Raw genomic sequence first — 27285 nt, forward strand, 5'->3', positions numbered from 1 at the left:
CAATGTGTACATTGGCATAGCTCTCACAGCATTCAGTTGAAGCCATACTGATTTGCGATAGGTAGCAATGGTTTCTCAGGTCTCAGTTCTGAAAGGATTTGAACATTTCTTGCTCCGTGCCAGCCAGCATTTACGGCCTCACAGGTAGTGCTCTTGCAGGACCAGGCCTCTCGGAAGATGCTCTTGAGAGAGTGGTCCTGTTTGCCTCTTCAGAATTCAAACTCCAGGAAAGCTTGCTTTTTTTCATCTTTTACTTTCCATTTCTTCAGTTTTCATTTCACACCATTACACACTTTGACCAATGCTGTTTCAGGCTGAATAATTCCCTGAGCTGCTTCTGTTTCATCTTTAAATGAAACACTATGTTTGATGACAGTATAAAGTTTACGTGGATTTATGCTTTACACTATAGTGAGTAATCTGATTTGGAAAAGTGTTAAAATCAATGCTACATTGTCTAGGCACATTTCAAAGAATTGTCTAACCAAGACTCTGATGGCAGAGGCACCTGTGAATATTTAGCATAAACCTCATATTCAGATTCCTTGAATTCATAGTTCTCTTCTGGTTTTGCTTCTTACTCCGCTAAACAAGCTCAGTATTTTCCAGTATCACTTTTCAACTATGGAAGAGATATATTCCTAATTAGCTTTGATTTTGCAGAATCCTCTGATGCTCCTCTATTTTACCAGCTTTAACAACAAGCTTCAGGCAAATAAGGTGTAAAATACACTGAACACTACCTAGTGTTGCCCAGTTGTTTAGAGATAATGTAAAAATGGTGTAGGTTTGTGTTAGAACAAGTAGCAATGAAGTATGCAATGATTTCCCAAGACAGACAATTTCCAGTCTCTTAAAAATGTTTGTGTTATTCACTTTTCCACTTACATGGGAAGGAGCCTGATTTTTTTTTTTTCTTTGTATTTAAAATACACAGGTTGGATCTTTGGAGAAATTGCTACCATAGCTTTTGTTTACTGCGTGTATAATTTTTTAAGGAGGAGTACACTTTTTGATAGCTGTGGTGAAGCAGTTGTATAACATAACACATCTTAACTGCTTGCACTGAGTAAGACTTCTTCATCATAATTAGACTCATTTTAATTAATGACAACCTTTGCACTCAGATCTAATTATGGAATGCTAAAAATCCTATATTGTGATTGTGTGGCAAGGTTTTGTAGTGGGGGGCTACAGGGGTGGCTTCTGTGAGAAGCTGCTAGAAGCCTCCCCTGTGCCCCATGGAGCCAATGCCAGCCGGCTCCAAGACAGACCCACCACTGGCCAAGGCTGAGCCCATCAGTGATGGTGGTAGCACCTCTGGGATAGCGTATTTTAAAAGGTGGCTGGAGGGCACACACACAATGATGGGACCTGCGCAAGAGCAACTGCAGCCAGAGAGAGGTGTGCGAATATGTGAGAGCAACCACTCCACAAGACACCCAGGTCAGTGCAGAAGGAGGCAGGAGGTGCCCCAGGCACTGGAGCAGAGATTCCCCTGCAGCCCCTGGTGAAGCCCATGGTGAGGCAGGCTGCGCCCCTCAGCCCATGGAGGGTAACACTGGAGCAGGTACCCACCTGCAGCCTGTGGAGGACCCCACGCCAGAGCAGGTGGATGCCCCAAGGAGGCTGTGACCCCGTGGGAAGCCCACACTGGAGCAGGCTCCTGGCAGGACCTGTGGCCCCGTGGAGAGAGAAGCCCAGGCTGGAGCAGGTTTGCTGGCAGGACTTGTGACCCCAGAGGGGACCCACACTGGAGCAGTCTGTGCCTGAAGGATGGCACCCCATGGAAGGGACCCACACTGGAGCAGTGTGTGAAGAACTGCAGCCCACGGGAAGGACTCACACTGGAGAAGTTCATGGAGAACTGTCTCCTGTGGGATGGAGCCTGCGCTGGAGCGGGGAAATGGTGTGAGGAGGAAGGAGCAGCAGGAACAGCATATGATGAACTGACCACAGCCCCCGTTCCTCATCCCTGTGCTCCAAGGGAGGGGAGGAGGTAGATAAATCAAGAGTGAAATTAAGGCTAGGATGGGGTGGGGGAGGGGGAAAGTGTTTTAAGATTTGGTTTTATTTCTCATTACCCTACTCTGATTTGATTGGTAATAGATTAATTTATTTCCCCAAGTCAAGTCTGTTTTGCCCACAACAGTAACTGGTAAGTGATCTCTCCCTGTCCTTAACTTACCCAGGAGCCTTTTGTTATACTTTCTCTCCCCTGTCCAGCTGAGGAAGGGAGTGATAGAGTGACTTCGGTGGGCACATGGCATCCAGCCAGGGTCAACCCACCATACAACTTTCGCAGTCAGATCGAGTTATGGAATCCTAAAAGAAGTGCTTGTATTTTTTCCAAATACAATATAAAGTGAGAAAAACATTTCAGCCCAGCTGCAAATATTTCCTTAAAAGGACCAAAGTAAGTAGGTAATACTAAAAATATGATTATGAATGGTTTAGCACAGGAAAATAAAATGAAAGTAAATACGTTTTTGTACAGTTTGGAAAATACTGAGTAATAAAAATAGTCCAATATGAAAAAAACACGTCTTATGAGACAGCATTAAAAGGTACCTAGAAGACACAGGCAGCAAATATTAGTGCACTGAAGCCAATGGACACTGCACCACTGACCCCGTTGGGCCTACTATCTTACCTCAAAAGGGAAAATCCTTTGGGTCCTTACCTGTACACTAGTAAGAGTGGTGTATTGATAAGCTTTCACTACCAGGTAATTGGCTTCTATATCTATTATCCCCAGGATCATGTACTTCCACCATCTCCTTTTCAAAATTGCCAGCAAGTTTTCTTCTCCTGTGGCAATAAAGAAGAAGAATTATGTAAGAGTTAGGTTTACATGCACAAAATACTTGCCTGTCAAGAGAAATTACCTAGACTATCTCTCGTACTTACAATATGCAGTTGAAAAGTACCATATAAAAAGAGGTACTGCAAGGAGGTAAAAACTAATGCACCCTATTTGCCTTGTAGATATTAAACCAGCCAGCTTGGCGAAGCAATATGTGAGGGTCAGCTCGTCACGTCACTTAAGGTGTAAACAATGCTGGGAAAAACAAGTGCCGCTTAGGCAGCCTGTAAATGTGTTCTTAGTTTTACTTCTATATATACACCTATAAAATGCTAAAGAATAGAGCAGTTTATTACAAACATTTATACTTTCCATACATACTGATAAATGTTGTATCACACATAACACAAGAGGGTTTCACCAGTGGGAGATTACCAGTATTTGCAAATATGATGGAATATTAGAGCAGGAGAGTAACAGCATCACCTTTGGGCAGATTACAGATCCTGTTCCAAGGACGATTATTACAATCCTAGAGGTTCAAAATATGAGACTTGTTTAGAGAAAAGCTGCACTGAGACAAACAGATTTTGCCTGACAGGTTGCCCTGCTCCCAGGATTGATTTCTGAAGTAGGCAGGTTTACTTCCTTCTATGGGAGCCCTGTCAATCACCTAGTACTTAATTTCCACCACGTGAAGACTGACAGCACAATACGCCTGCAGATCAGACCCACAACTTTTAAAAAGTCAAAGCATTCCTCATGCTAGGCTAGAGATTATTATTGTTCTCCGTTCAAAAGAAGCCAGCTCATTAGTGAGGGTGGGCAAACCGGTTATCTATTTGCATTACAGTAAGCTCCAGACATGATGGGACCCCACTGCAAAAGGGGCCGGACATACTGACAATGACTGTGAGGTCTTTAAGAGTCTGTAGCCTAAACAGGGATCTAATAAGGCTTGACCTGTACTGCCAAAGTACCATAAATAGAATTTGAACTTTAAAGACTTTAAAGTTTTTTAAAAAACACCACTATTCTGAGATTTACTCATGTTGCTGCAGCCTTTCTAAGTGCGTGTGATCATCAAGATGAGTGGTGGAAAATACAGAAGAAAAGGAACTTCATTGTCAGTTGCCACCAAGACTTGCTCAGGCTTCTCATTTCTCCCCCATCATTTTCCTTCACTACAGGTGCGTTCGCTCTCTGGTTCAAATAGACCCACTGACATATGTGCTGCCATACTATCAAAAATGGCAGGCTCTCTACAGCACCGGAGTATCTCAGATCCTATAAGATGCAATCACAGAAAAAGGGATAACTACTTCAGAAGCTGATTCAGAAATCTTAGACACTAGGTGACCTGAGTGGGTATTTACCTGAACAAAGCATCTGAAGCACTTGATGCTTGTTCATTAACAGATGCTCAAACATACACACTTCCAGTGGGATACTATTAGGCAATAACCTAATTATTTGTTACAGTGATAAGGACACCGAGTATAAAACTGTAAAAGCTAAAAAGCTTTCCTTCCTTTCCTTTCTTCCCTCCCTTCTCTTTTTCTCTTTCTTTCTCTTTCTCTTGCTAAGCAGCAGAGAAACAGCAGAAACAAGGTGGGGAGTAGGCTAATTATTTAAGACCCTAAATAAGGAGTCAGTACATTCAACCACACCCACACCTTCCTGTTGACCACCAACTCACAGAAGAACTCATGAAGAATAAAATCCCACCCTTCAGACATGAATTATGACTACATTTACGTATTTGTTGTGATTATTTGAGCATGCAGAAAGAGGAATATTTTAGATTTTATCTTTTAATGCATTTAGGGGGGCATTTTCAAAGAAGCATGTGAGATTAGATGTCCTAATTCCTACTCATATCAGTGTAAAATACACAGATAGATCCTTTCCTGATACTGAAACTGTATCTGAAATTTTTATGCTGCCAAGATAATACCATTAAAACACCAACTGGAAAAAATCAATGCAACAGAATGGCATACTTAAAATTTCAGAGTGATTTTTCATTTTAATTGTAAAGAGAAAATTTAAAAATCAAAGACATCACAGTGTAGTCTCTACTCCAAAAGTGAAAATCCCACCTGAATCTGTTTTTTTTTTACAGTAGGACCTTGGTGGTACCTACAAAGCAGAAAAAAGGAGCACGCTCAAGAACTGCACTAGCATGAGATTGTCTGAGCAAGGACTATAGACACACCTCAAGGACTCTTTTTGTACCTTTAGTTTGCCAATGCTTTTCTTTCTCCAGCTTCAATTCCAACCACAGATCGCTGTACTGCTCAGATGTGGCCAAATAAGTTACCTTTAAAAATGAATGTATAGCCTTGACTTCTGGCTAATGGGTGAAGTCAGATTTTCCCGAGATGGAAATCAAACCTTCTACAATTTTACCTGACACATACAGTTCACTCTTTTGCTTTCTCAATACTTCATTTGCTAATGACAGAAATAAGAAAAATATTTGGCAATGGTATTTTATCTTTGATAAACAGCTCTGAAATATTCCAAACTGCAAAAGTTCAGTTTCAGCTGAGAAGGCTGGGTAGAGCAAAAAGCAATGCCAAAATGAATTTATGCAGGCACTGTACAGCTCTGATGAACATGGGTTTAGCTTCACAGCAAGTGTCTTTGTCTTGCCCAGTGAAAAGCAGAGAAATGTAGAGGCGTTCAGCATAACAGAAATAAAACACAGAATTTGTTCCTGGAAAAAAACTCTTGTGCAGGAGTTGCATCTTTCTCTGTGGAACATACTTACTTAAGTGTTCACTTCCACTCACTTGCTGCATCTCCTGTTACTTAGTGTGTAAAAGTCTGGCTTCTGACCAGGATAACCTCTGCCCACATCATTATTATAGTTTATCAATAACTTAGCAGTTGTGCAGATCTACAAGCGTCAGCAAAACTGATGGACCCCATTTGAGGGTATATCTGAGCTGGTCACAAGCGGTGTTGCCCAGGGCTTGGGACTGTGGCCAGTTCTTTTAATATCTTTATCAATGATCTGGATGAGGTGATCAGGTGCATCCCCAGTAAGTTTGCAGATGACACCAAGTTGGAAGGGAGTGTTGATCTGCTTGAGGGCAGGAAGGCTCTGCAGAGGGATCTGGACAGGCTGGACCGATGGGCCGAGGCCAGTTGTATGAGGTTCAACAGGGCTGAGTGCTGGGCCCTGCAGCTGGGTCACAACAACCCCATGCGATACTACAGGCTTGAGGCAGAATGGCTGGAAGGCTGCCCAGAAGAAAAGGACCTGGGGGTGTTGGTTGACAGCCGGCTTAACGCGAGCCAGCAGTGTGCCCAGGTGGCCATGAAGACCAACAGCATCATGGCTTGTATTAGTGTGGCCAGCAGGACTAGGGAAGTGACTGTCCCCCTGTACTGGGCACTGGTGAGGCTGCATCTCAAATACTGTGTGCAGTTTTGGGCCCCTCACTGCAAGAAAGACACTAAGGTGCTGGAGCGTGTCCAGAGAAGGGCAACAAAGCTGGTGAAGGGTCCAGAGAGCAAGTCTTACAAGGAGCAGCTGAGGGAACTGGGACTGTTTAGCCTGGAGAAAAGGAGGCTCAGGGGAGACCTTGTCATTCTCTACAACTAGCTGGAAGGAGGCTGTAGTGAGGTGAGTGTTGGTCTCTTCTCCCAAGTAATAAGCAATAGGACAAGAGGAGATGGCCTCAAGTTGTGCCAGGAGAGGTTTAGTTTGGATATTAGGGAAAATTTATTCACCAAAAGGGTGATCCAGCATTGGAACAGGCTGCCCAGGGAAGTGGTAGAGTCACCATCCCTGGAGGTATTTAAAAGATGTGTAGATGTGGCACTCAGGGACATAGTTTAAGTGGTGAACTTGGCGTTGCTAGATTAACTGTTGGACTCCATGATCTTAAAGGTCTTTTCCAACATAAATGATTCTATGATTCTATGAAAAAGCAGTGTTCATTTAACATTGTTAGCTGGGGGACTGTTATTTGTTTGCTGCTCTCTATTTCTTTGGCATTGTCATCAAATTCATAGACATGAATTAATTGTTCCTAAAGTGGGAGACTTTCTGGGCAGAAAAACAGGAGAAAAAGATGACCATCTGCAATAAGTGCCACCCAGTGCTGTGCACAAATCAAAGAGGCAGGTGGATTCCTGGTTTTGACATGGGGCTGAAAGAAAGCCACCATATTCAAATGTCACACTTTTGCAAGAGTGACCCAGTAGAAGGCAACAGTGGAAGACAGCCTGAAGAAGGCTTGGGCTGCCAGCAGGACAGGACCTTTGGACAGCAGTCACAGGTGGCATGCTCAGTGAATTCAGATGACAAGGAGAAGGGAAACAGGAGTTAGGGAGGTAAGTGGGAAGCCTTGACTTAACTTGGGAAGACCAAAATGAGAAGCAGAGGGAATCAAGAGCTTCCTTCTTCATTCAAAAGTCTACATCCTGAATAGAAACAAACACCACCTTTGCATAAAAACTGGTGTGTGTGTGTGTGTAAATACCACAGATTAAAAAACCCCAACCAACCAAAACCTAAACCAGAATTTTATTTTTTTTTTTTATTTAGCTTGATGACAACTCAAAGCAAATGAATTATTGAAGTCTTTTGAATTGGAAGCATTGTAGGCCAGAAGGACCAAACATACATGCCTACACCTGAACTAGCTGGTAAGGTGTTTTTAAAGCTTTTTTTTTTTTTTTCACCTAACATATTCCAGCTGAATTGCTTAGGATGAGATAACCAATATTTTGAAAATAAACATCTCTCCCACTGAATGTAAAGGGAAGAGAGATTATGCCAGATCATGTGTTTTTGTTATTATCTCAATAGGACTGTGACTATGGTTTAATATTTTTTTATATGACTGGCTGGAAACCTTAAAGTGTGCAGGTTAGCTTAAAGGAAACATTTCCAGTGAGCTAAAGCACATATTGACACTGGTGAACTTGCATTTATGTGAGTGCACAGAGTAATGTCATCTTTAGGCACTGCCATCTTTTGATGGAGACCCCCTTTCAAAAAACAAACCCCTACCTTCTTGTCAGCAGTACTCAAGCGTTTGAAAATGTATTCAGTCTAATTCAAATGTAACAGATTTAAAAGCAACTTGGATACTAAGAATGTTTCAAGATTCAGAAGTCTAACATACTGTTAACACTGATAAATACACACACACACACATATACAAACACACCCCTCTTTGCCCTTTCTAGAAGGATAAGTTTAGGCTTTACATTTTTTACTAATTTTGCAATGAGACACATGCTGGAAAGTATATACAGAGGAGCCCTCGCTGTTTGGAAAAAAGTTACATCTTTGCCTCTGCCGGCTCAAATTAAAAAACAACAAACAAGCTGTTCTTACAAGAGATGATTTTACATCATATAATAAGGAATTACCCCTGGGGGTTTACAAATTAAAAATAAATTAGAGAGAAAATTAAAAGAGGCTTTAGCTGTGCAGTGTCTACCAAAAATACATATATATATATATATGTGCAAAACCCTTTTCACACTCACCCACACAGCCTCAGAGGTGCAATAATAAAACCCCAACAGCCATTAAGACAGCAAATTCCCAATTATTTGTGTATGGGCTTGGGACACAGGTAGAATAACAGCACTGCTAGACCAGAAAATAAGCATATTGCTTCTCTTTCATCTGCTGCAGTTGCTCTCTTTTAATTCAGATGACAATTTGCTATTTAGATCAAGATCATCAAAGGAGCTGTGCTCTCCTGCTTCACAGAGCTCAGCAGAAGAGATCTAAATGTATGCAGGAGATTTGCAAGGGGGAAGGAAGCATGAAGAGCCTGGGGGGCTGCTGGGCACACTGGTCCTTCCCTGCCTCTAACAGGAATGCCAGTCAAGTGGTACACAGTAAAGAACTAAAAATCTCACAGAGGAGGAAGATTACACCAAAATTTACTTTCTATCACCTTCTTCAAAAAAGAATCTCAGTTACAAAGCACAGTTACAGGATAATTGCTTCTTTTCTGTTTTCATCCATTATAGCAATTCTTGCAGATACAGAACTTCATTGCTTCTCTACAGACTTTGTAATCATCCAGCACTGCTGCAGGACCAGGGGAAGGAGGCAGTCAAATGGGGTAACAGCGTGTAGGCATAACACACATCCTCTGTGTATTACTATGCCAAGAGGCTCCCACGTCTGAACAATAGAACTTTGCTGGTCTCCTCCTTGGCCAAGTTGCTAATTCAGGGGACTTAAAGCCTGTTGTAAAAAGCTTTCAGCTCTCCACAAATCTCAGAACTGTCCCTCTCCTATGTAACTGCAAATCCTCTGACCCAAAATCATTTCTTATTTTCTCATATCTACTTGTATTACTGATGACTACTTTATGGTAATACTGTTGCCTAAAGGCAAGACACCACCACTTCTTAATTATTTAAGCAATAGAGAAAACGTTCTTACAGGAACATTCCTCCAGTCTGGCTTCACAAAACACCTGGATATACTCTGTTCACCTTATGGATGACTGCTTATAGGCTGCACTGCTTTTGTCCTATACCATGTTTTCAGTAAGCCTTTTGGGATGCTAGATAATCTCAGCTTCTTTTGCCTCCCCAGAACATCTGATCTTATCCAGAGCTCCTTTCTGCTCCCTCTCCCACAGTAGGAAAACTGCATAACCCACAGACATGCTGCCGGTGTAACAGCACCGAATCACTGCTGCAAGCAGCTCATGTGCTCCAGCTGTGGGCCGTGTGTTCCTGCCGCCTGCCTGGTGCCAGCACTGGTGCTTGTAGGGCCCCACGGTGAGCCAGGGCAAGGAACTACCTGGAAACAAAGATTTTGGGTTTTCAGATCAATTTTCAGACTGTGTCCTGAGCAGTGTGTTCCCAATTTAATGTTAGTCCTGTGGGAGGTGAGAACCAAGTAACTGGACCCAGGCAAGAGACAACTATCTGCCTCTCCAACACAGGCTGAACCATGCATGCATCCTATCCATCGCAGGGCAACCCAGCAGCCATCACCACCACCCTTGCTGTAGATACGCAGTGTACAATGAGGCTGCAGGTCTTCCTGCTGTGCGTGTTGGAGCAAACCTGCAATGGGTCCTGCTGCTGAGGTGGAACACAGTCAGAGGGCACCAGCTGGCATATGTGCCTTGCTGGGGGTCAGCTGTGTCATGGCAATGCATTTTCACCTACTCAGGAAGTAAATCTTATTTGCCAGTCACAATCAACAGGATTTTTCAGTTTTGAAGGGGTTCTATTTCTTTTTGTTGTCTGTTTCAACTCCCTAATGTTCAAATATCTACCTATCATACTAACATTTATTTGTCTGGCAGTTTTTGAAAAGGTACTTTATATAACCCTTGATCACCAGATTATTTTAGGAGGAACACAAACTGAAGGTAAGGTTTGTACCTTTTCTGGCTGCTACTTTCATCATTTTGAGCCTCCTCTTTTCCATAATATGCTTAGTCTATTAACATGTCATAACGTAGCTTTCAAGTTACTATATTACAGGCTCACCTGAAGTATTTAGACTTGTTATTTCCTTTAAGAGATTTTGCAGATCAGTCTGGTTCAACCCTGGCTGTAAATCATAATAGCTGAAGTCAGATCTAGGAATCTGAACATGCATTTTCATAAAACATGAAAAGATTATTTTCTAGTGCCTTTTTTTTGATCTACCCTAAGCTCTGTGGTTAGATCTGATAATCTTCAGCTGTCTTCTTATTTCATTAGATTACTGGTCATACAACTTCCTTTTATGAGTAACTTACAACTAAAACTGCAACAATAAAGTAGTTGGCAATTTTGCTGATGCCTCAGTTTCTCTCTACCTGCCCTCCCACCGTGTTACATACAGTTTTTCCCTTGGTGGCTGACACAGTGCTGCATGTTACTGCAAGAAACAGACCACGTGTAAGACCTGAAGAAAGCTCTGAACAGTGCACTGTTTCAAAAACTAGATCTCCAAACTCCAAGCACTTTAAAATGTCAAGGTAAAAAACACTGTGATGTTTCCAGCACACAAATTTTTCATTTAAGTTGCTTTATCTACCAGGCTAAACGTAGGTAAGCACCTTTCCTGAAATGGCAGATTGTGTCCTGGGAGAAGCACCTGTACCTCTGTAATGTGGAGGGACATGAGCACACCGAGAAGGCGAAGCTTTCCCTCAAACTTGAGATTTTATTATGTCCTCATATCTTCATGCACGAAAAGTTCAAAATTGATTTCTGATCTACAGTACTCTCAGACGTAAGTTATCTCTGAGCTAACGCTGTAGTCTTCCAACTTTTGGAGTTAAACCTGGCTAAGTCTCACATGAAACAGGCAGCTGGATGAGATGATCATTGTAGGTCCCTTCCAACTGAAGTAGTCTATTCTATTCTAAAACGGTACTATTCCTTTACACTGTAAGCTCTCCAGTCAGGCCCTTTTTTCATTGTTTATCCTATTTTATCTAGTATGAAGCTACTTACAGCACTGCAAAGAAAGGTTTTCATAAGAAAAAAAAAAATCTCATTTTTGAATTTACCAGAGTGTTAGTGAAATTAAAGAAATCTGTATATATCTCCATTATGTCATTTATAAATGTGTAATTTGTGTGAATAATTTATCCTACTGGATAATCTTGGGCATGTTAATCCTATTCACAAGACTTACTTAAAGTCAAATAATCTTAGAAGAAATAATGTTCATTGTTTAAGGCAGATGAATCAGTCAGGGTATGTGAGCTTCCCTTTTGTTTTTTCCTTCCCTTCTCCTTTCATCAATGCATTACAAAAGGTTGGTCCAGCCACCTACTCACTCTGTGACATTTTTTCCTCCAGCAGATAGATATGAATAATGAATTATCTAATTATTCATGATTCCTATAAAGTTTATTCCCCAAAGCATGAGATTTGCCTGAGATAGTAAAAAAAAAAAAAAGGGACAAAAAGACACAATGTAAATTGTTGTTACTACTAACCACCCACCCATAGATCAAGCAGATCCCACTGCAGCTGAATTTCTAGCTTTGTCTTTGGAAGACAATAAGAAGAAAACAAGGAAGTCAAGGAGTGCGTATCTTTGTCTGTTCCCCATCAGTAACATTTGAACACCCTGAACCAATTTAAATCTAATCTGACACAGAGTGCAAAGATATTAGCTTCTACAGGTTTATTGTGAGTAGGTAACTGAGTAGAAGAGAGAAAATCTAACATTGCCACCACTATGTATAGGCTTGGAGGTAAACCTGCTACTTATTAGACACCAGAGTCTGGACTCTACATCTCCTTAGGCACCAGCTCATACAATACGAGACATCAATCCCTAAGAGATTAGGCGATGCCAGTTCTGGGGTTCATCAAACTACTACGTAACAGCAGATACTGGCATGAAATATGAGCAAAGACTGTATATAACGTGGTAAACATGAAGGAGAACCTACTTTTTACAGACTATGAAACCTAAAGATATCCATTAAGAAAGAAATCTGTCTGCTGGTGACTGCTGCAACAAGGCTTTTACCATCGAGCAGATTCTACTGTCCATGCTGTTTCTCCTTCCTCCAGAGGTCAGACCACACTGCTCCTCCTCCATCCAACCCCTCTCCCACCATCCTCAGGGCTATTTAACTACTTAGTGGAACAAGCTACAGCTGCACATCATCCATGTCAATCAACCCACTGCCTTGGAGGCAAGGCCACAGCTGCATGTTATTAATGCAAATCAACCCACTGCCTTCAGTCCTCTACAGGTGACTACTAAGAAGACAGTACTACTAGGAGGAAAAAGGCTATTGGTGTATAACTGAAAACAGGAGTGTTGTCTTTCATGGTTTGAACACAAAGGGCACGCACACTCCAATACTGTGAATTTTTTTTTGTTTAGCAACAACTAAACTAACATTTTAAAGAGAATAAGATGGGAAGCCAATGCTAAAGAAGCACTGCTGATAGAATTAAAACTTAACCTGGAAATAATACTGTTAACTGCAAATACATACAATCCTAACCCCCAGCGCTATTTCATGCCATTGTCCAGGGTCAAGGGGAGGGCTGAAGAATTCAGAACACGTTAGGGCTGGCTGGCTCAGGATAAATATGGCTTTACAAATGCTCCATGATCTCTAGAGGTATTTCAGTATTCTTCTGTGTTAAGATGCTGCAAACATGCACTCAGTCCTCTTGGAGTATCTATTTGCGGTAGCAGCCGTGGGAAAAGCTAGCAGAGTTATTCCCCTTCTGGGACTTTCCTCACACCACTGTTGGTGAACTGCAAGAAGGTTTGCTAAACTTCCAAATTAAATATTAAATATTATCCCTGGAGGAATACAGAAGCTTTGGGAATGGGTTACAGTAAAAGTCTTACACCAGAACAATCACAGATTATATGGAAATGCCACTAATTACACACGAAGCAGAAAATGTAGAAGGCTGCTAAGTGGCTAAAGCAGCTATGGGGCCGGTCCAGGACACTTCTTGTCTCCATGGTGACCAGCAGCACAGGCTCAAGAGAAGCCTGCAAGACACACCAACCCATTGTGGGTCCTTCATTGTTGGCCACAGCATGAGCACCTTGTTTTATGCATGGCAGTAATTCCAAAAGTCGTGAGTAAACCCAGTTAAGAATAGAGAAAATGCAGGCATGAGCACACAGAAATATGCGAAACACACGGCTTCAAATAATACCCAGAGCTGACAAATTCAATAATTTGCCTATTTCATGATACTTTCAGGAGTCATACAGATAAAAATCTCAATGTTGCATCTATAATGATCAAAAGTACTTAAAACCCCACCTGTTTATATCCTTTGCAACATGACTACTGATGTGTGTTACTAAAAGCATAAAACATCACTGAACCGTTCTAATTAATTGGCCTAATCACATAGCTACCACATCAACTAGACATTTATAGGCAATTCTGCTGAAGAAACTGGCTGTTTGTTGTCACATAATCCTGAGTGAGTTACCCAGAATGACCATTAAGATTAGAAATCAGGCCAGACGTTTTTTAGATGATGAGTTGTTTGGAGCAGGTGATATTTTGTTGCATACCTGTTGTGTACCTAAAACAACAGAGTCTCAATACGACCTTTGGAAATTTAGCAATATTAGTATCAGATAAATGGATGAGCACTATGTAACCATATATCTACATAAAGGAGCAAGCAATCTGGGAGACAACAGAACGATGGAGAGCAGCCCTCTATCCTGGGTAGTCACTGAGCATGCACTTCTCTCCTCCTGAGCTGACAGAACTGGGCTAGAAAAACTTCGCAATGCAGTCAGGTCTGTAGTATTTCTGACAAGTGCAGTGCAGATTTTCCACGATTCAAACTCTGTAACAAGACAACTCACAGATTTATGAAGCACCTCTAGCACATGTATAGTCAGAGTAGTGTAGTTTTGTGTATTTTTTGCCAGGTTTCAGAAGCACAGTTGTCAGGACTAGCACATAAGTGCAGTCATACCCAGAAAGGTGGAGAGCTGTGCAAGCTGATGCAATATAGTTCAGACATTGTTTTGCTCTACAGAGGAACGTTAATTAAATGTTCAGTATGTACCAGCTTAGCCTCAATAAATTAGTTAAAGCAGCTTTGTAGCAGGCACTGAACCTCACCTGGTCTTCTTTTTGAGCAAAATAATGACTGACATACAAAGCGATAACTGAGATCTACAGACAAAGGAAATTTTGTGTCCCTTCCTAGTGGAAGCCTAAGCTAGTCTTAAATGGCAGTCTAGTCTTAAGCCAGTCCATGAAGTCTGAAAAACACAGATTCTAATTACTGTAGCTGTGCATCTGGAATAATGAAGAGATTGAGAGTGGGACTGATAAGCAGCTAGATGCTATGCTAGCAAGCTGAAGGTCTGCAGTCCTCCAAAAGTCTGGCAAAAATTACCTGCAGTGGGATGTATAGATGTATAAACTGAGAGGTATTCAGTCAGTGCTATTCCAACTGGAATCATGTATCTAGTACTGCTGATGATTGGAGATTGTGCACATCTGTCAGGTATTGAAAAAGTAATTAACTGAAGATAACATGTTTTATATTTCCATGGTAGAAGGTGATAGCCAACAAAAGTATGATAGAGAAATCCAGGATCTCATCAAATACATACAATAAAGTGATGTAGTTTAGATCCTCAGTTACCATGTAGCAGGAGAGCTAATGCCACTGTGCTGCTGCTTAATCAATGACAAACTAGTATTACACTTGCTACTTGCTATAGTGCCCTAGTAAGAAAAACTCCAGTAATTCACCCAGTATGAAACTGACTGTGCATCTTGGAAAAGCCAAGTGTGGTTTTAGGAAGAGCTAGTGCTAAGGGCAGAATCTGGAGTCAGCACATAAGCAGGTGCTTTCCACAACAGTGGTTTGGTGCCCATTGGGGTCCAGTCTCAATAGAGCTGGGAGTCCTGGCAGAGCAAGAAGAGATCAGTGGGGGAGGCAGCCAATACCCCTGTTTTGGCTTCAGGATAAATGCAAGTATATTGCTACAGTGTATTAAGATGCCTCTTGAGATAATCAGTGCTCAGTGCTTGCCATTTCTGCATCACTTTCTGTAAACTCTCCTGCATGGTGTGGTACTGAATCATACGGTGCTCAGCAGGGTGCACTCAAAGTTAAAAATCTTACACTCATCCTCACCAAGAATTCAAGAGAATATGTATCTGAAAACACCAATGAAAGGTAGGCAATCCTGACAAAACAGCTGTGAGAAGCAACTGCTCCTCTCTTGATCCCAGCTGATTGCCACACTGCTCAAAAAAATCTCCATCAATAAAAAAGCAGTGATACTTGCAATGAGCAACCTTATTATAGGAAAGCATTTCCTTTACACGAATCCTGATTTATAAGCAAATTGCTGATAGATACCTCACTGGCATTATCTTACCATGTTGCCTGTGCTTTAACAGTAATTGCCACAGTAGCCTTTCCACAACACTGAGAAATAACACCTAATTAGAAATATGCCCCAGTCCTTTTTTAGGAAAATAAATACTAATGTGTTAGGAAGATATTCTGGCTGATAACTGCAACATGAAGTTCTATAATGTGAAACTGCAGGGTCAGAGGAACTTACACCATGTGCAATTAATATCCAAGCAGAAATTCCATCAACTGATGAAGTACCCAACCATTAATGTGTGAATTATGACCATCTATCACAGCTACAGGATGCCCCCTTACACATCCAGCTGGTTAGTTACATCAACAAAACCTTCACCATCTTGCCATCTATCATTTTATTCAGGAGCATAGTTTCCCGTGCTTACAAGCACGCATACCCGACTCAGATACTACTGATATTCTTTGACAATTTCATCAATCTGGTTGTGAAAGAGTTATGGTTTTTCTCCCTTTCCCCCATCCCAAAGCTGAAACCCAGGAGCAGTACAGTCATGCAACAACTGTTCAGCACATGAAAGGGAGTCAGTGCACCTTCTTAGCACAAGATGCTGTCAAAACTGACAGAGCACTGAGGGCTGCAGAGCACAGAGAGAGCACATTTTTGATATGTTATATATAAGTGTTGTACTGATGCATCCAATACCGAGCAATGCATCAGCACAATGCTTCAAGAAACCATCCCAAAAGTAGAGGTCACCTTACCAATCCCATCTCTCAGAAAACTCATGAGCACAAGCAGAATGAAGATTCTATCACACAGGATCAAGCAGTCAGAAAGCCTGAGTAGGCTGTCTGACCCTCTCAGAGAAGAGACGTTACCTCAGTTTCGGTGTGGAAGACTCAAACATCACAAAGGTCATGATGGGTAAGTATGAAACCTTGTTTGCCAGCAACAGTAAAGCAGCCCCAGACTGTGAGAGAAGTAGAATAATAAGCTTTTGGGAAATGCAGTTAATATAGTAATTCCCATAAAATGCCAGGTGCCATCTAGCATCAAGAAAACCTTCTTGTAAAGAAAAGCTGGATGGAATTTTTTCAGTGGAAGACAATTCACAGGTGACAAATCTGCACATGAACTTGATGGGAAAAGTAGCAGCTGCTGCTGATCCCTGAATCACAGAAGGGAAAGCTGAGACTCAAAAAAGAATGAAGGCACCACTGAACATCCCATAACTGGTCCCGTTCTTTGATACACATTCACAATTTTTAAAAAGTATGACCTTGATCTTCTGCAGCCTTGTCCCCAGTGAGCGAAGCCTGGGTGAAGATGAGTTACACCTTCTTTGTCCAGTGCGCTAATGGATCTGTGAAGTGCATAACAGCAAAGAATCAGAGCTCTCTGCAATGTGGAAGCAGCAGTAGGTGTCTCAACTTACCTCCTCCATAGCAGATCTATAAATTGTTAAATGTATTTCTGCTGTGAAGGCTCAGCCCTCCCAGCAACTTTACAACTGAGACTAGCTATGTAACATGAGCACAGGTTTCAAGTGAAATTTATGCAGGACAGCCCAGGTGAACCAGATTCTTTGGGATGCTCACACAGTTGTGGGTTTCTAGTTGCAAGCACCAGGATGAGCTCTTCTAGTGAGAAACTCCCAAGGGGCAATTAGTATTTGATGGCATAAAATTCACCATGCCAGACAGATGGCAAAGGAAGAGAATGAAGGTAGCACTTGGACATAACCATGATGCTTGGCCATATGCATTCACCTGTTAAAACCACACATGCAGTACCTGCACAGGAAGGGGGCTTATCTACTTTGCTAGCCATGATGTTAGGCTTACACAAGAAGTTGAAATACCCTATAAAGATCTGTGAGCCACTGTGATTTATAGGCTGACCATAAGATCATCAATCTCCAAGTAAGTATTGTAGCCAACTATAGCCACAAGTGCACTAGTAGAAGCTCAAAAAGCCCTTCTTTTTGTTTTCCTGCACCCCATTCCTCTTTCTTGCTCTCAAGATTTTCATGGAAAGCCACAGGCAGCCTTTCCATGGTCTTATGGGGTGGTTCAATTTGTCATTATGCTCCTTACCATCTCCATGTGTATGAAATAACACACACATACCTTCGGTAATTTCAGCCTGTCAATAATCAGCATTTGCATAAAAGATCTTTGCTACTCCTAAGTGAGCTAGAAGACAACTCCAAAGGGATGATGATTTAGGCCTGTTTATGAGGTTAATAACAAGCTGATTAGCTTTTAGACATACAGATTGAGCTTTGTTTTCTAGATAAGAGTACATAATAAGCCAATTTTTGTTTAAAAAATGGAAACCATCAGTGTGCTCTTGTGTTGTGTTGGCAAAAGGCTGCAAAGCTCTCCTGACACTCTCTCTTTTTATTTTTTGGTCTCTCCTTATGCCTTGCTCTATTTAATGTTGCTGGAGAGGAATGCATAATATTTGGGCATAAAAATACACAAATTCTCCTTTAGGAGATGATGTTACTTTGGACAGAATACATCAGTATAGTTCATCAACATCAGGGCTACGGTATTACCTGATTACATATCTCACCTTTACATTTGTATCCAACACACCCATTACAGACATTATCCTGGAAAAACAGCTTTAAAAAAACAAACAAACAAAACCATCCAATATGTTGGTCCAGGAAAGCATACCCTAAGAATTGAGCAAGTTGTACATAAACATGTATGTCACAACCACACCTATTCAGATTTATTCCCTGGAACTTACATGCCACACAAACAATACCGTATGCAGATATTCTCTTGTACACTAGTTTAGTCAAGATATTAAACTACATACTCATCTACTGCCAAATTCTGAGTTTCTTAAATGTGTAAGATCCATAATAACTATTCAGATCTTCTGTGATCTTACACACTTCCTCTAAAAAATTCCTGCTTCAAAATAAATGATTGCATTTATAATTGCTTACCAGTTTACATAATTTGCAAATAGGGAAGGCTGAAAAAAATCTTCCTGGGATTCAGATTTCTGCATCAATTTCACCAGACAAAAAGCAATAAAATTTGCTTAGACAAAATGAACATTTTTAAACGAAAATTGAATATTATCTCCAGTGAGATGTAAAAAAGTTTGCACTGGAATTCTCATAGATCTGTTTTACAAGTTTGAGATTTCATTTTGATTTTTAGTCAATTAATTTTTCAAGTTTTCATTATTTATATACTTCTAAATAATTTCATAGAAATTCAGGAGAAGCGAAGTGAACTGATGGACTCATGGTCTGATATTTGTGATACATAACCTAACAACAGAGTAGTTGAAATACTTCATATTTTTATTGCATGATATTTTTAAATAAATCATAAAGAGACACTTTGATTCCAAAAAGAAGATAAGCTTCCCTTAAATGGTATCAAAATAAACTAAAATGAAATAAAATAATATTCTAATAATAATAATAATCATATTATTAGTCATGATGTAGGGAGTATATTCTGAGATGTAGCTTTTACATTCTCAGCTCTTGCTTCAAACCTTCTGCTTACAGCGTGCAGCCCTCTGTCAGAGGGAAGGGCTAAGGTGGAAGCTTCACCCAGGCAGGAAGGGTATAATTCACAACATCATTTCTTGTTATCTTACTTTGTGATATCATATATATCTTTACCTATTGCAAGTATAACGTGAAGAATTGGGACTAAATATTGGAAAGGACCCACTTCTGATAGAGGGTTTGATACCAACAGGCCTTTAACAGCTCTTGCAGTCACAGCATCCTGTGAGCTAGAAACACACATGCAGATGTTTCCAAGTGTCAGTTTGATTTGCATTCTGGAAAACTCCAGCATTCAAATGCAAAATACCCCCCCAAATAATTATGCTCTCTCCCTCTTCTTCCTGTTCACCTCCTGTACTCTCTCCCCCTTTGTACTTTTTTCCCTTCATGTCCACTGCAGCTTTGCCTTTGGTTTTGCAACCTGTTTTGCTAGATTCAAATCAAATGTATCCTATATTCACATGCCTGCCCTTGTGGTCAGCCTGAGGCAATTCAGGCTAGCACCTTCCACCACACCGTCATTTGACTGTCTCCAGCACGAAGCAGCAACAGCCTTAAGCCAGACATTTTATTTTCTGTGTCAGGAGCTGGCATATGGCTTTATGGTCATACACACAAACCCAGCAGATTTACCTGTCTCCAACTGAAAAGACAGAGCCAGCTGGGTCCAGCTTCTACAAAAGCAGAGGGAAAGCAGCCACTGAGCTTCTGGTTCAAAGGACTAAACGCAATGAACACCTCCTGGCCTGGTGCACACCGTATATGCACACGGTTTCATGCAAGTATTTACTTTCTTCCTAGTCCCCTCTAAAATCATTTTAGATGAGATTACGTTGTCCTCCAACATTCCAATAGTAGGAATTATGCTGAGCACAGTAACTATGGATTACTCCCCACATGATGTGATTACACATTTGATCCCCTACACGCTATACATATACACACACAAAGAAGAGCACTATGGGCACAATTACTCACCCAAAGAAAACAAGCACAAGCTGCTTCACTTTCAGTACTTCTGTAATTCTAACTCTCGGCTATTGGATTTGAATAGTTTGGTTTATACTATTGTCTTTTCCTCACAAAACTACCTGTCATGGAGCCGTCTCTTCTCTTGGCCAGTGCTCATCTGAAGTAGCTGCAGTTGGGAGACAGGGAGGAGCAAGCGTGTATGTACCTCTGCGTGCACATATGTATGGATTAGCATAAGTGTACTTCTGGTGAAGGAGCTCTTCACACACATAATGCTGAGGGCGTCTTCACATTTGATTCTTTTCTGTCCTTCTGCAACAACACTCATTCCTATAACACATGTCAGTGCAGCCCAGAAGCAACAGAGTACAGCAACAGCCCATACTTCATACCCTTTACTCCTCTGGGGCTCTCCCAGCTGCTGCTCCCTCTTGTATCCCTTCTTCCTCCCCTCACTGCCATGCAGCTGATCCTCTCTTCTTTGACATTTGATAACAAGCCAGGGCCCTTTCAAACAATCAATTAAAAAAAAAAAAGTTTTTCAGACAGTAGGGGTCAAATGACTCAGCTACTCAAAATATCCTTAGCACCCAGAGCGACACAAAGGCTCTGGCTAATTCTGTCACCCCATCTTGCTCACCAATGCTGCTGCTCTTGAAAGGCAGAGAAAGATACTCTCAGTCCAAGCAAAAAACTCAACATAAAAATTAGGATTTTAGTATGTCATTTTAAGAGCTGCTTCACAGATATATGTGTTTATACTCATCCCACTGCGAAATACCAGTAGCTGCTTAAAGAGCAAGATAACAAGTTGGACAATATCCCTTCCATCGCAAGCCTGCTCTCCCTTGTCTGTAGATGAGGAAATGTAAGCTGAAAAAGAAACTGCAAGACTAAGAAGTTTTAGCTGGGACCCGAGACAGGAGCATCAAGCAGGGAGAAAGCTCCTGCATAACCACGGCAGTACCCAAACACTAACCCAGCACGCCTTCAGGATTTTTATTCTTTACATTTCTACTTCAGTAAAAGGTAGTGGGTTTTCCTTTTCCCTTAATTGCTGTTTCATGCTGTAGCACGAAAACCTGGAAACTTGGGGTTTCACACACAAACTTTATTTTGATTGGAGTGAAAGGAGGCGAAGGATAGTGCCTGTGATCTGAAAGGTGTCCGGAGTGGTAATCATACAGAGAGAACTGCAACTACATTTTTTCAGCACTGCAGCATATTAATACCACTACCTTCAGCTGAACCACACTATAACCTCCTCATATTAGGTGAATGGAAGTTTTCCTATCTGGAAATGCAGACTATTCCTGTTCTGCAATCGTGCTTTTCTTGAGGCCAATCTGGACATGAGGAAAATGAGCAGGGGTGGGGGCTCAATTCTTAGGCTTATGGTCTAAAAAGTTAAAATTGCTTGTTATATGGGTCTGAGAATCCTGATTGGGAACATACATGTAACGAAACCTCCTGCCAGGTGAATTTCTCAAGTCATCTGTCTGATAAATATTTCAGATTGAGGGGTTAGGCATCCTATAAGCTCTCATTTCTTTTCCACCTCCCATGTCTTGCACCCCAACATAAGGCAGAGATTAAGAAAGGGAACAAGTGCCTTCCCAAATATTGCTATGCCTGCTTTAAGTTTTACCTTTAATGTACCTCCTTGACCATCAGCCTGAGCATCAAGATGCAATATAAACTGTTGTCATTTATAATATGAGCTGCCACTATAGCTTAGCTTCTCTTCAGAGGGACACAGTCAACTCTAACCACAAGAGTCATACATAAGAAAGGAAAAGATTGTGATGAGTGTGTTAACTTAATAACATCTTTCAAAAACCACAGAGATAATGCTCTAAAAAACCTTTTGTACTTCAAATTCTCATCAACTCTATCACTCCTAAGAGCGTTAGCCAGTCTGAGCCATTCATCATCTCTGTTACACTCATTTACATGCATGCTATTGGGCTTGACACTGGATAATAAGGGTTTATCCAGCAATACTTCAGGTTTTGGTCTGGTAAATCCACTCTAGGCTTTATTCTTTAAAGATATTTTTTTTTCGGGGGGGGTGTGCGGTGGTCCTCCACCAATTGGCTTTTTTCTTGTAGTTTGCAGCAGCACTGATTTTTCAATGTAACGTAATTCTGGAAACATTGATCTTTAAGTTATTAGACTTCCTGTTCCAGCCTTGACCAATTAATGAAAGGACCTTCTGTTTCCTTCAGAGGTGGTGTGAAAGCTATCGTACACAGGCACCACTTACTGGATCACAGACATCAATCATATTTCTAGTGTTTGGTCTATTATCACCTAACAAAGTCAGAAAACTGCCAGTTGGACCAGAGAAGATCCCAGGTCAGGTATTCCCACTGGGATTCGCACCCATGTACGGTCCAATTTAGCAGCATGAACTTGCTTGTAACACATGGGTCCCCTCTGAAGAAGGTTCATCTGAATCCTTAAAAATGTTTGTGATCTGTTGTTTACTGGCTGCCTGCATCAGGCAGGTGGGGTCAGCCATGCTGTGGGCATCACCAGTGTTCACGGGTACTAAAGGCAGTTGTTTAGGCTCTGTAAATTAATTCGGTAGCAAAGAACAACATTTTAGGCATATGGCTGACGTTCACTTCTCAAGATAAATAACCTAATAACTATGCAGAAGACAGTTACCAGCTTCCCTTTGTGTTTTACGGAAAACAAACTTATTTTAACATTATTGTAATTATTGTAAAACCCTTCCATAAAATGCACACCAGTACATTTAACTAAGATTCAGTGAAAGAGAACAGGCCATTTATCTAGCTAAATCTGCAAAATTAAAGTGTTAGCTTGTACTGACTAAATATATACAGAAACACTGAGCCTGGGCAGGGTTATTAATTATTTTTACTGCTATTAGTCCGCAGTGACATTTATGCGACCAAGAAGTGATTTCTGCCTTCTGCAGGACACGGTACTAATTTATCTGATTTTTAAGATGACAGCAGCATCACTAATGTCTGCTCCCCATCCTTCAAGAACTTGAATTCTCACAAACAGCTGCATTGGGAAGGAGTGGAGCAGAGCTGCCAGGCATCCTTGCTGGGAAGGCAGGCAGTGGCGTGAGACTGGGATTCAACAGAGTGTTTGGCCATGAAGTCAGGTATGTGGCTAACAAGAAGCCACAAATTTCCAAGTATCATGAGCACTATTTTACCCAAGAATGACTGGAAGATAAAGTTTTAATTAGGTACATATATAAGCAACCATGACAATTATAATCTCTATACTATAAGTTTTTCCACTTAAAGCACATTTTGCAATGCAGCTAAGGATTTCTTAACTGGGTAATTTCACAGTGGCCTTAACATCACTAAGAGGAATACCAAGATTTATGGCAGCTAAGAAACACCCATATGCTGAAGCATTCAACACAGGGGATGTTGCCCATTACAGTTAAAGGTGCATGCTCTTTTTCAGTATGCTATGTGCAGGACTGTGCAAATATGGATTAACAGCAAGTTGTGATAATTTACCATTTATTTGTTACTGCATTCACAAAAATCCTGTTCCCATTTCCATGAGATGCTCTGATATATACTGTGCTGCATTTCGGTAGTAGGTTATGAAATAATTTTACTGGTGCCTGGCAGACTAATTCAGAGCAAAGGCAGAAGTCAAGAGATTACCTTTTCCTGCTGCCTTGATATGGCTGCATATGTGTCCCAGGTTAAAATGCACAGCATACGTATGTTGTTCTATGTGGATAAATATGGAGGGAGTGATCATACCCCTAACATAGGACTGAGGGTTCCTCACCTTAGTGTTCTTAAGATGACACTCATACCACAGAGATGGCAGGGGGGTAGTAGGCTTTCGAGGCACCTTCATCCTCTTTCCCTGCCAGTATGTTTGAAGGAAATGGAAAAGTGATCCCAAGCTGGTTACATGCTAGATTATAAAACTGAATGGGGGAGAAAATTATCTAGTCTTTATTCTTGCCTTTTCTTTTACAACCAAGAATTAAAAATACGTTTAGATTATTACACATTTGGAACTGTTATGCTAAAAGAAAAAAGGCAAGCAAATTGCATCTGCTAGGTCAAGCTTCCCATCCCCCATCCCAGAAAATCACCAACCCAAATGTCACTTGTCTGTGTTGCTTCTCACAGAAGGCACGGTATGTTACGTTCCCAGTGTCCGTGCATTTCTGCAGCTTGTAAATAGCTGGCTTCCCTGAACGGCTGTTGGCCAGATTTTGGGTTTCTTCCAGCACCGAAAGGCAGAGGGTAGGAGATCTCCTGCTGCTACTCTCCTTTCATTTAGAAAATGGAGAGGTTGTGTGGCTGCCAACCTGTCAGTGCAAATATGTCCCCTCTGCAGACCTTATCAGGTGAATCGCAATGTGAAAACTTTTTATATATAAATTGCTTTTCAAGGAATGCTTGACTCTTTTCAGAACAAATAAGGAAAATAATAAAATTAAGGAAATGCAAAAGTAAAGAACCTGCACTGAAAGGTCACTTCAAAGGAACAGAAGTCCACACGGCTTCTTTCTCTTGTTCTCTTTCCTTCTTCACAGTTGGCACCCCAGCACCCACATGCTGCTCCCGTAAATGCAGCAGGCTTAGTCACCACAAGCCTCATCAGTGTACAATTAATTACTCCTGTTAATCAAAGCTGAACGGCTGAAGGAACTAGAGTGCCCAGCAGATCGGTAATGGAATATTGTACTCTCACCAGTGCCAGAAGTCCACCAGCAGCCTAGGTAAGCAAAGACTCATAGCTACAAGATTTTCAGCAGCCTAGGCAGAATTATTAGCTGAGGGAGTGTCAGTCTGTAGAAGTTAATGCTTATCCTGGAAAATCACCAGCACTGTAAAGAGTATCCAGGACTGTTGGTTATATTAAACCAATATTGTTAGTTATGTTATTAATTATTAATCTCAGATATAAAAAATTGAGTGTTCTTCTGGCTCTGCCAGACACAACCAGTGTAATCATATGCAAATCACTCCAGTTCCTCTCAAATTCACATCTTAAAACAGATAATAATATTTGACGATAAGAGGGCTGGAGCACCTCTCTTATGAGGACAGGCTGAGAGAGCTGGGGTTGATCAGCCTGGAGAAGAGAAGACTCTGGGGAGACCTTACAGCAGCCTCCCAGTACCTAAAGGGGGTCTACAAGAAAGCTGAAGAGGGACTTTTTACAAGAACATGTAGTGATAGGACAAGGGGGAATGGCTTTAAGCTGAAAGAGGGTAGATTTAGGTTAGATATAAGGAAGAGTAGATTTCCTGTGAGGGTGGTGAGGCACAGGCTGCCCAGAGAAGCTGTGGATGCCCCATCCCTGGCAGTGTTCCAGGCCAGGCTGGATGGGGCTGTGAGCAACCTGGTCTGGTGGTAGGTGTCCCTGCCCATGGCAGGGGGCTTGGAACTAGATGACCTTTAAGGTCCTTCCAACCAAAACATTCTATGATTCTATAGCATTCCTAACTGTCCACCTTTTGCAAGCTTATCTCTCTAGGCAGGGTCCCCAGCTGCCTCTCACATTACATATGTATAGCTCCTGGAGGCTGGCACCTCTAAAAGCCACTGTAATGTTCCACAAGAAGAGACATAGCATGCAAAGGTCACACAGCTTGCACTGAAACTCTAGGGTCTCACCAGCCCTTGCTGGTTGCCAAGGGGGAACAGCTTGGGCTAGAAGAGCAAAAGGATAGATTGGAGTGCTTTAGATAATTTTTTTGTTTTAAAATCAGCTGACTCTGAAAAGCACTGTCCTTGGCTGCTGGAAAAAGCTGTTAGGACAGCCATCAAATTGTTATTAGTTCTCTCCAAGGATTGATAAAGCTTGAGGGAATGCAATGCAAAGATTGGTGACAGTGACACAGATTTGTCAAAAACAAACTGTGTAAGACCAAGTTTATTTCTATCACAGGGAAAGAAGTGTTACAGGCAAAGGAGAGGCACCAGGTGTCACATTTACAGACATCTCATCGAGGCTCTTAGCAGTGTCACTGTGACACCTCTGGTCTGTTCCAGCACCTGCTTTGGGCACTGCTGCAGGAAGGGGCCCAGGGAAGCCAGGGAGAAGGGGAGGGGGCTACAGCCCATGCTACACTCACCCAGTGCAATGCACCCAGCTTCACTCACTTTGTGTTTCCTGGCTTCTTCATTTGTTTGATGAATACAGGCCTTCAAATAGATAGGTACACAATGTAGTAAAACTACTCTCAGTATTGAATCAGAGCAGTGCACCTTGAAGCAAGATTGGGCCATTGCATAACGAAACTCAACAGTGGCAAGTACAGACCCTACAATTATAAATCTGACTGTGCTACCCAGCCTTTGTCAGAATACGGTCATTCTCATTAAGAGTTAACTGAACCAAATGGTTGATAGCGGGCAGGTAATTCAATACCTTGAAAGGGACTGGCACACCTATGCTGAACACCTACGATGAGAACAGTTATTGCTGCTGCGTCGCATCAGATGCTTTGTCTCTTGTTAGAGAAGTCAACTTGAAATGACAGTGGGTCAAAATTAGTGAAAGTACATGTAAACATTTCCTCCATGTAAACAGAAAAGAGTTTGGAAAGGGATAAAAAAGGAGAGGTAGCAATTTCATATTAAAAACAAGCATGAGAAAAAAAAAATGGGGAAAGGAGAAACCTCGGGAATACTTAACAGGAATAATGGGAAAGAGCACGGGCCTCATCTGAGGTTGTTAAACTTGTGCTTGAGTGATATTTTGACCTGGGCACAGGTATATATGAAAGAACATAGACGACCAGAGTGATAAAACCTACTTTAAACACTCCAGAATACTACTGAAGCCTAAACTCCTGACTAAAGTTAAGCACATGCTTAAATGGCTTGCAGAATTGAGATCAACTGATGAAATGTGATCCCAGAATATAATAACTGAAGGACAGGGAAACTTTTAAGTCTAGGCAGTCACAGAGAAATCATGTTCTTTATGCTCTTGACAGATTCCTGTACCATGTTCATTTTTGTCTTCCTAAGTACAATTCTGTGATAATAGAAAAATAAAGAGTCATGACCATGCTCAGGGTCTGGGACAACTTCCTTTCACTCAGAGAAAAGCCCCTGCATGTCCATCTTTCAGGTGCCAGTAATTCAA

The 27285-nt window shown here is 41.4% G+C and overlaps 1 protein-coding gene across 1 annotated transcript in view; it reads right to left on the minus strand.

Annotated features, from left to right (window-relative positions):
• Nucleotides 1-27285, minus strand: part of SLC35F1 (solute carrier family 35 member F1) — a 253909-nt gene that overhangs the window by 48458 nt on the left and 178166 nt on the right. Inside the window, exon 3 of the mRNA XM_055714762.1 lies at nt 2684-2811. Within this exon, the coding sequence (XP_055570737.1) occupies nt 2684-2811 (128 nt within the window). The remainder of the gene's footprint in view (nt 1-2683; nt 2812-27285) is intronic.

The sequence above is a fragment of the Falco cherrug genome, chromosome 6 (genome assembly GCF_023634085.1).
Source record: "Falco cherrug isolate bFalChe1 chromosome 6, bFalChe1.pri, whole genome shotgun sequence".
NCBI lineage: Eukaryota > Metazoa > Chordata > Aves > Falconiformes > Falconidae > Falco > Falco cherrug.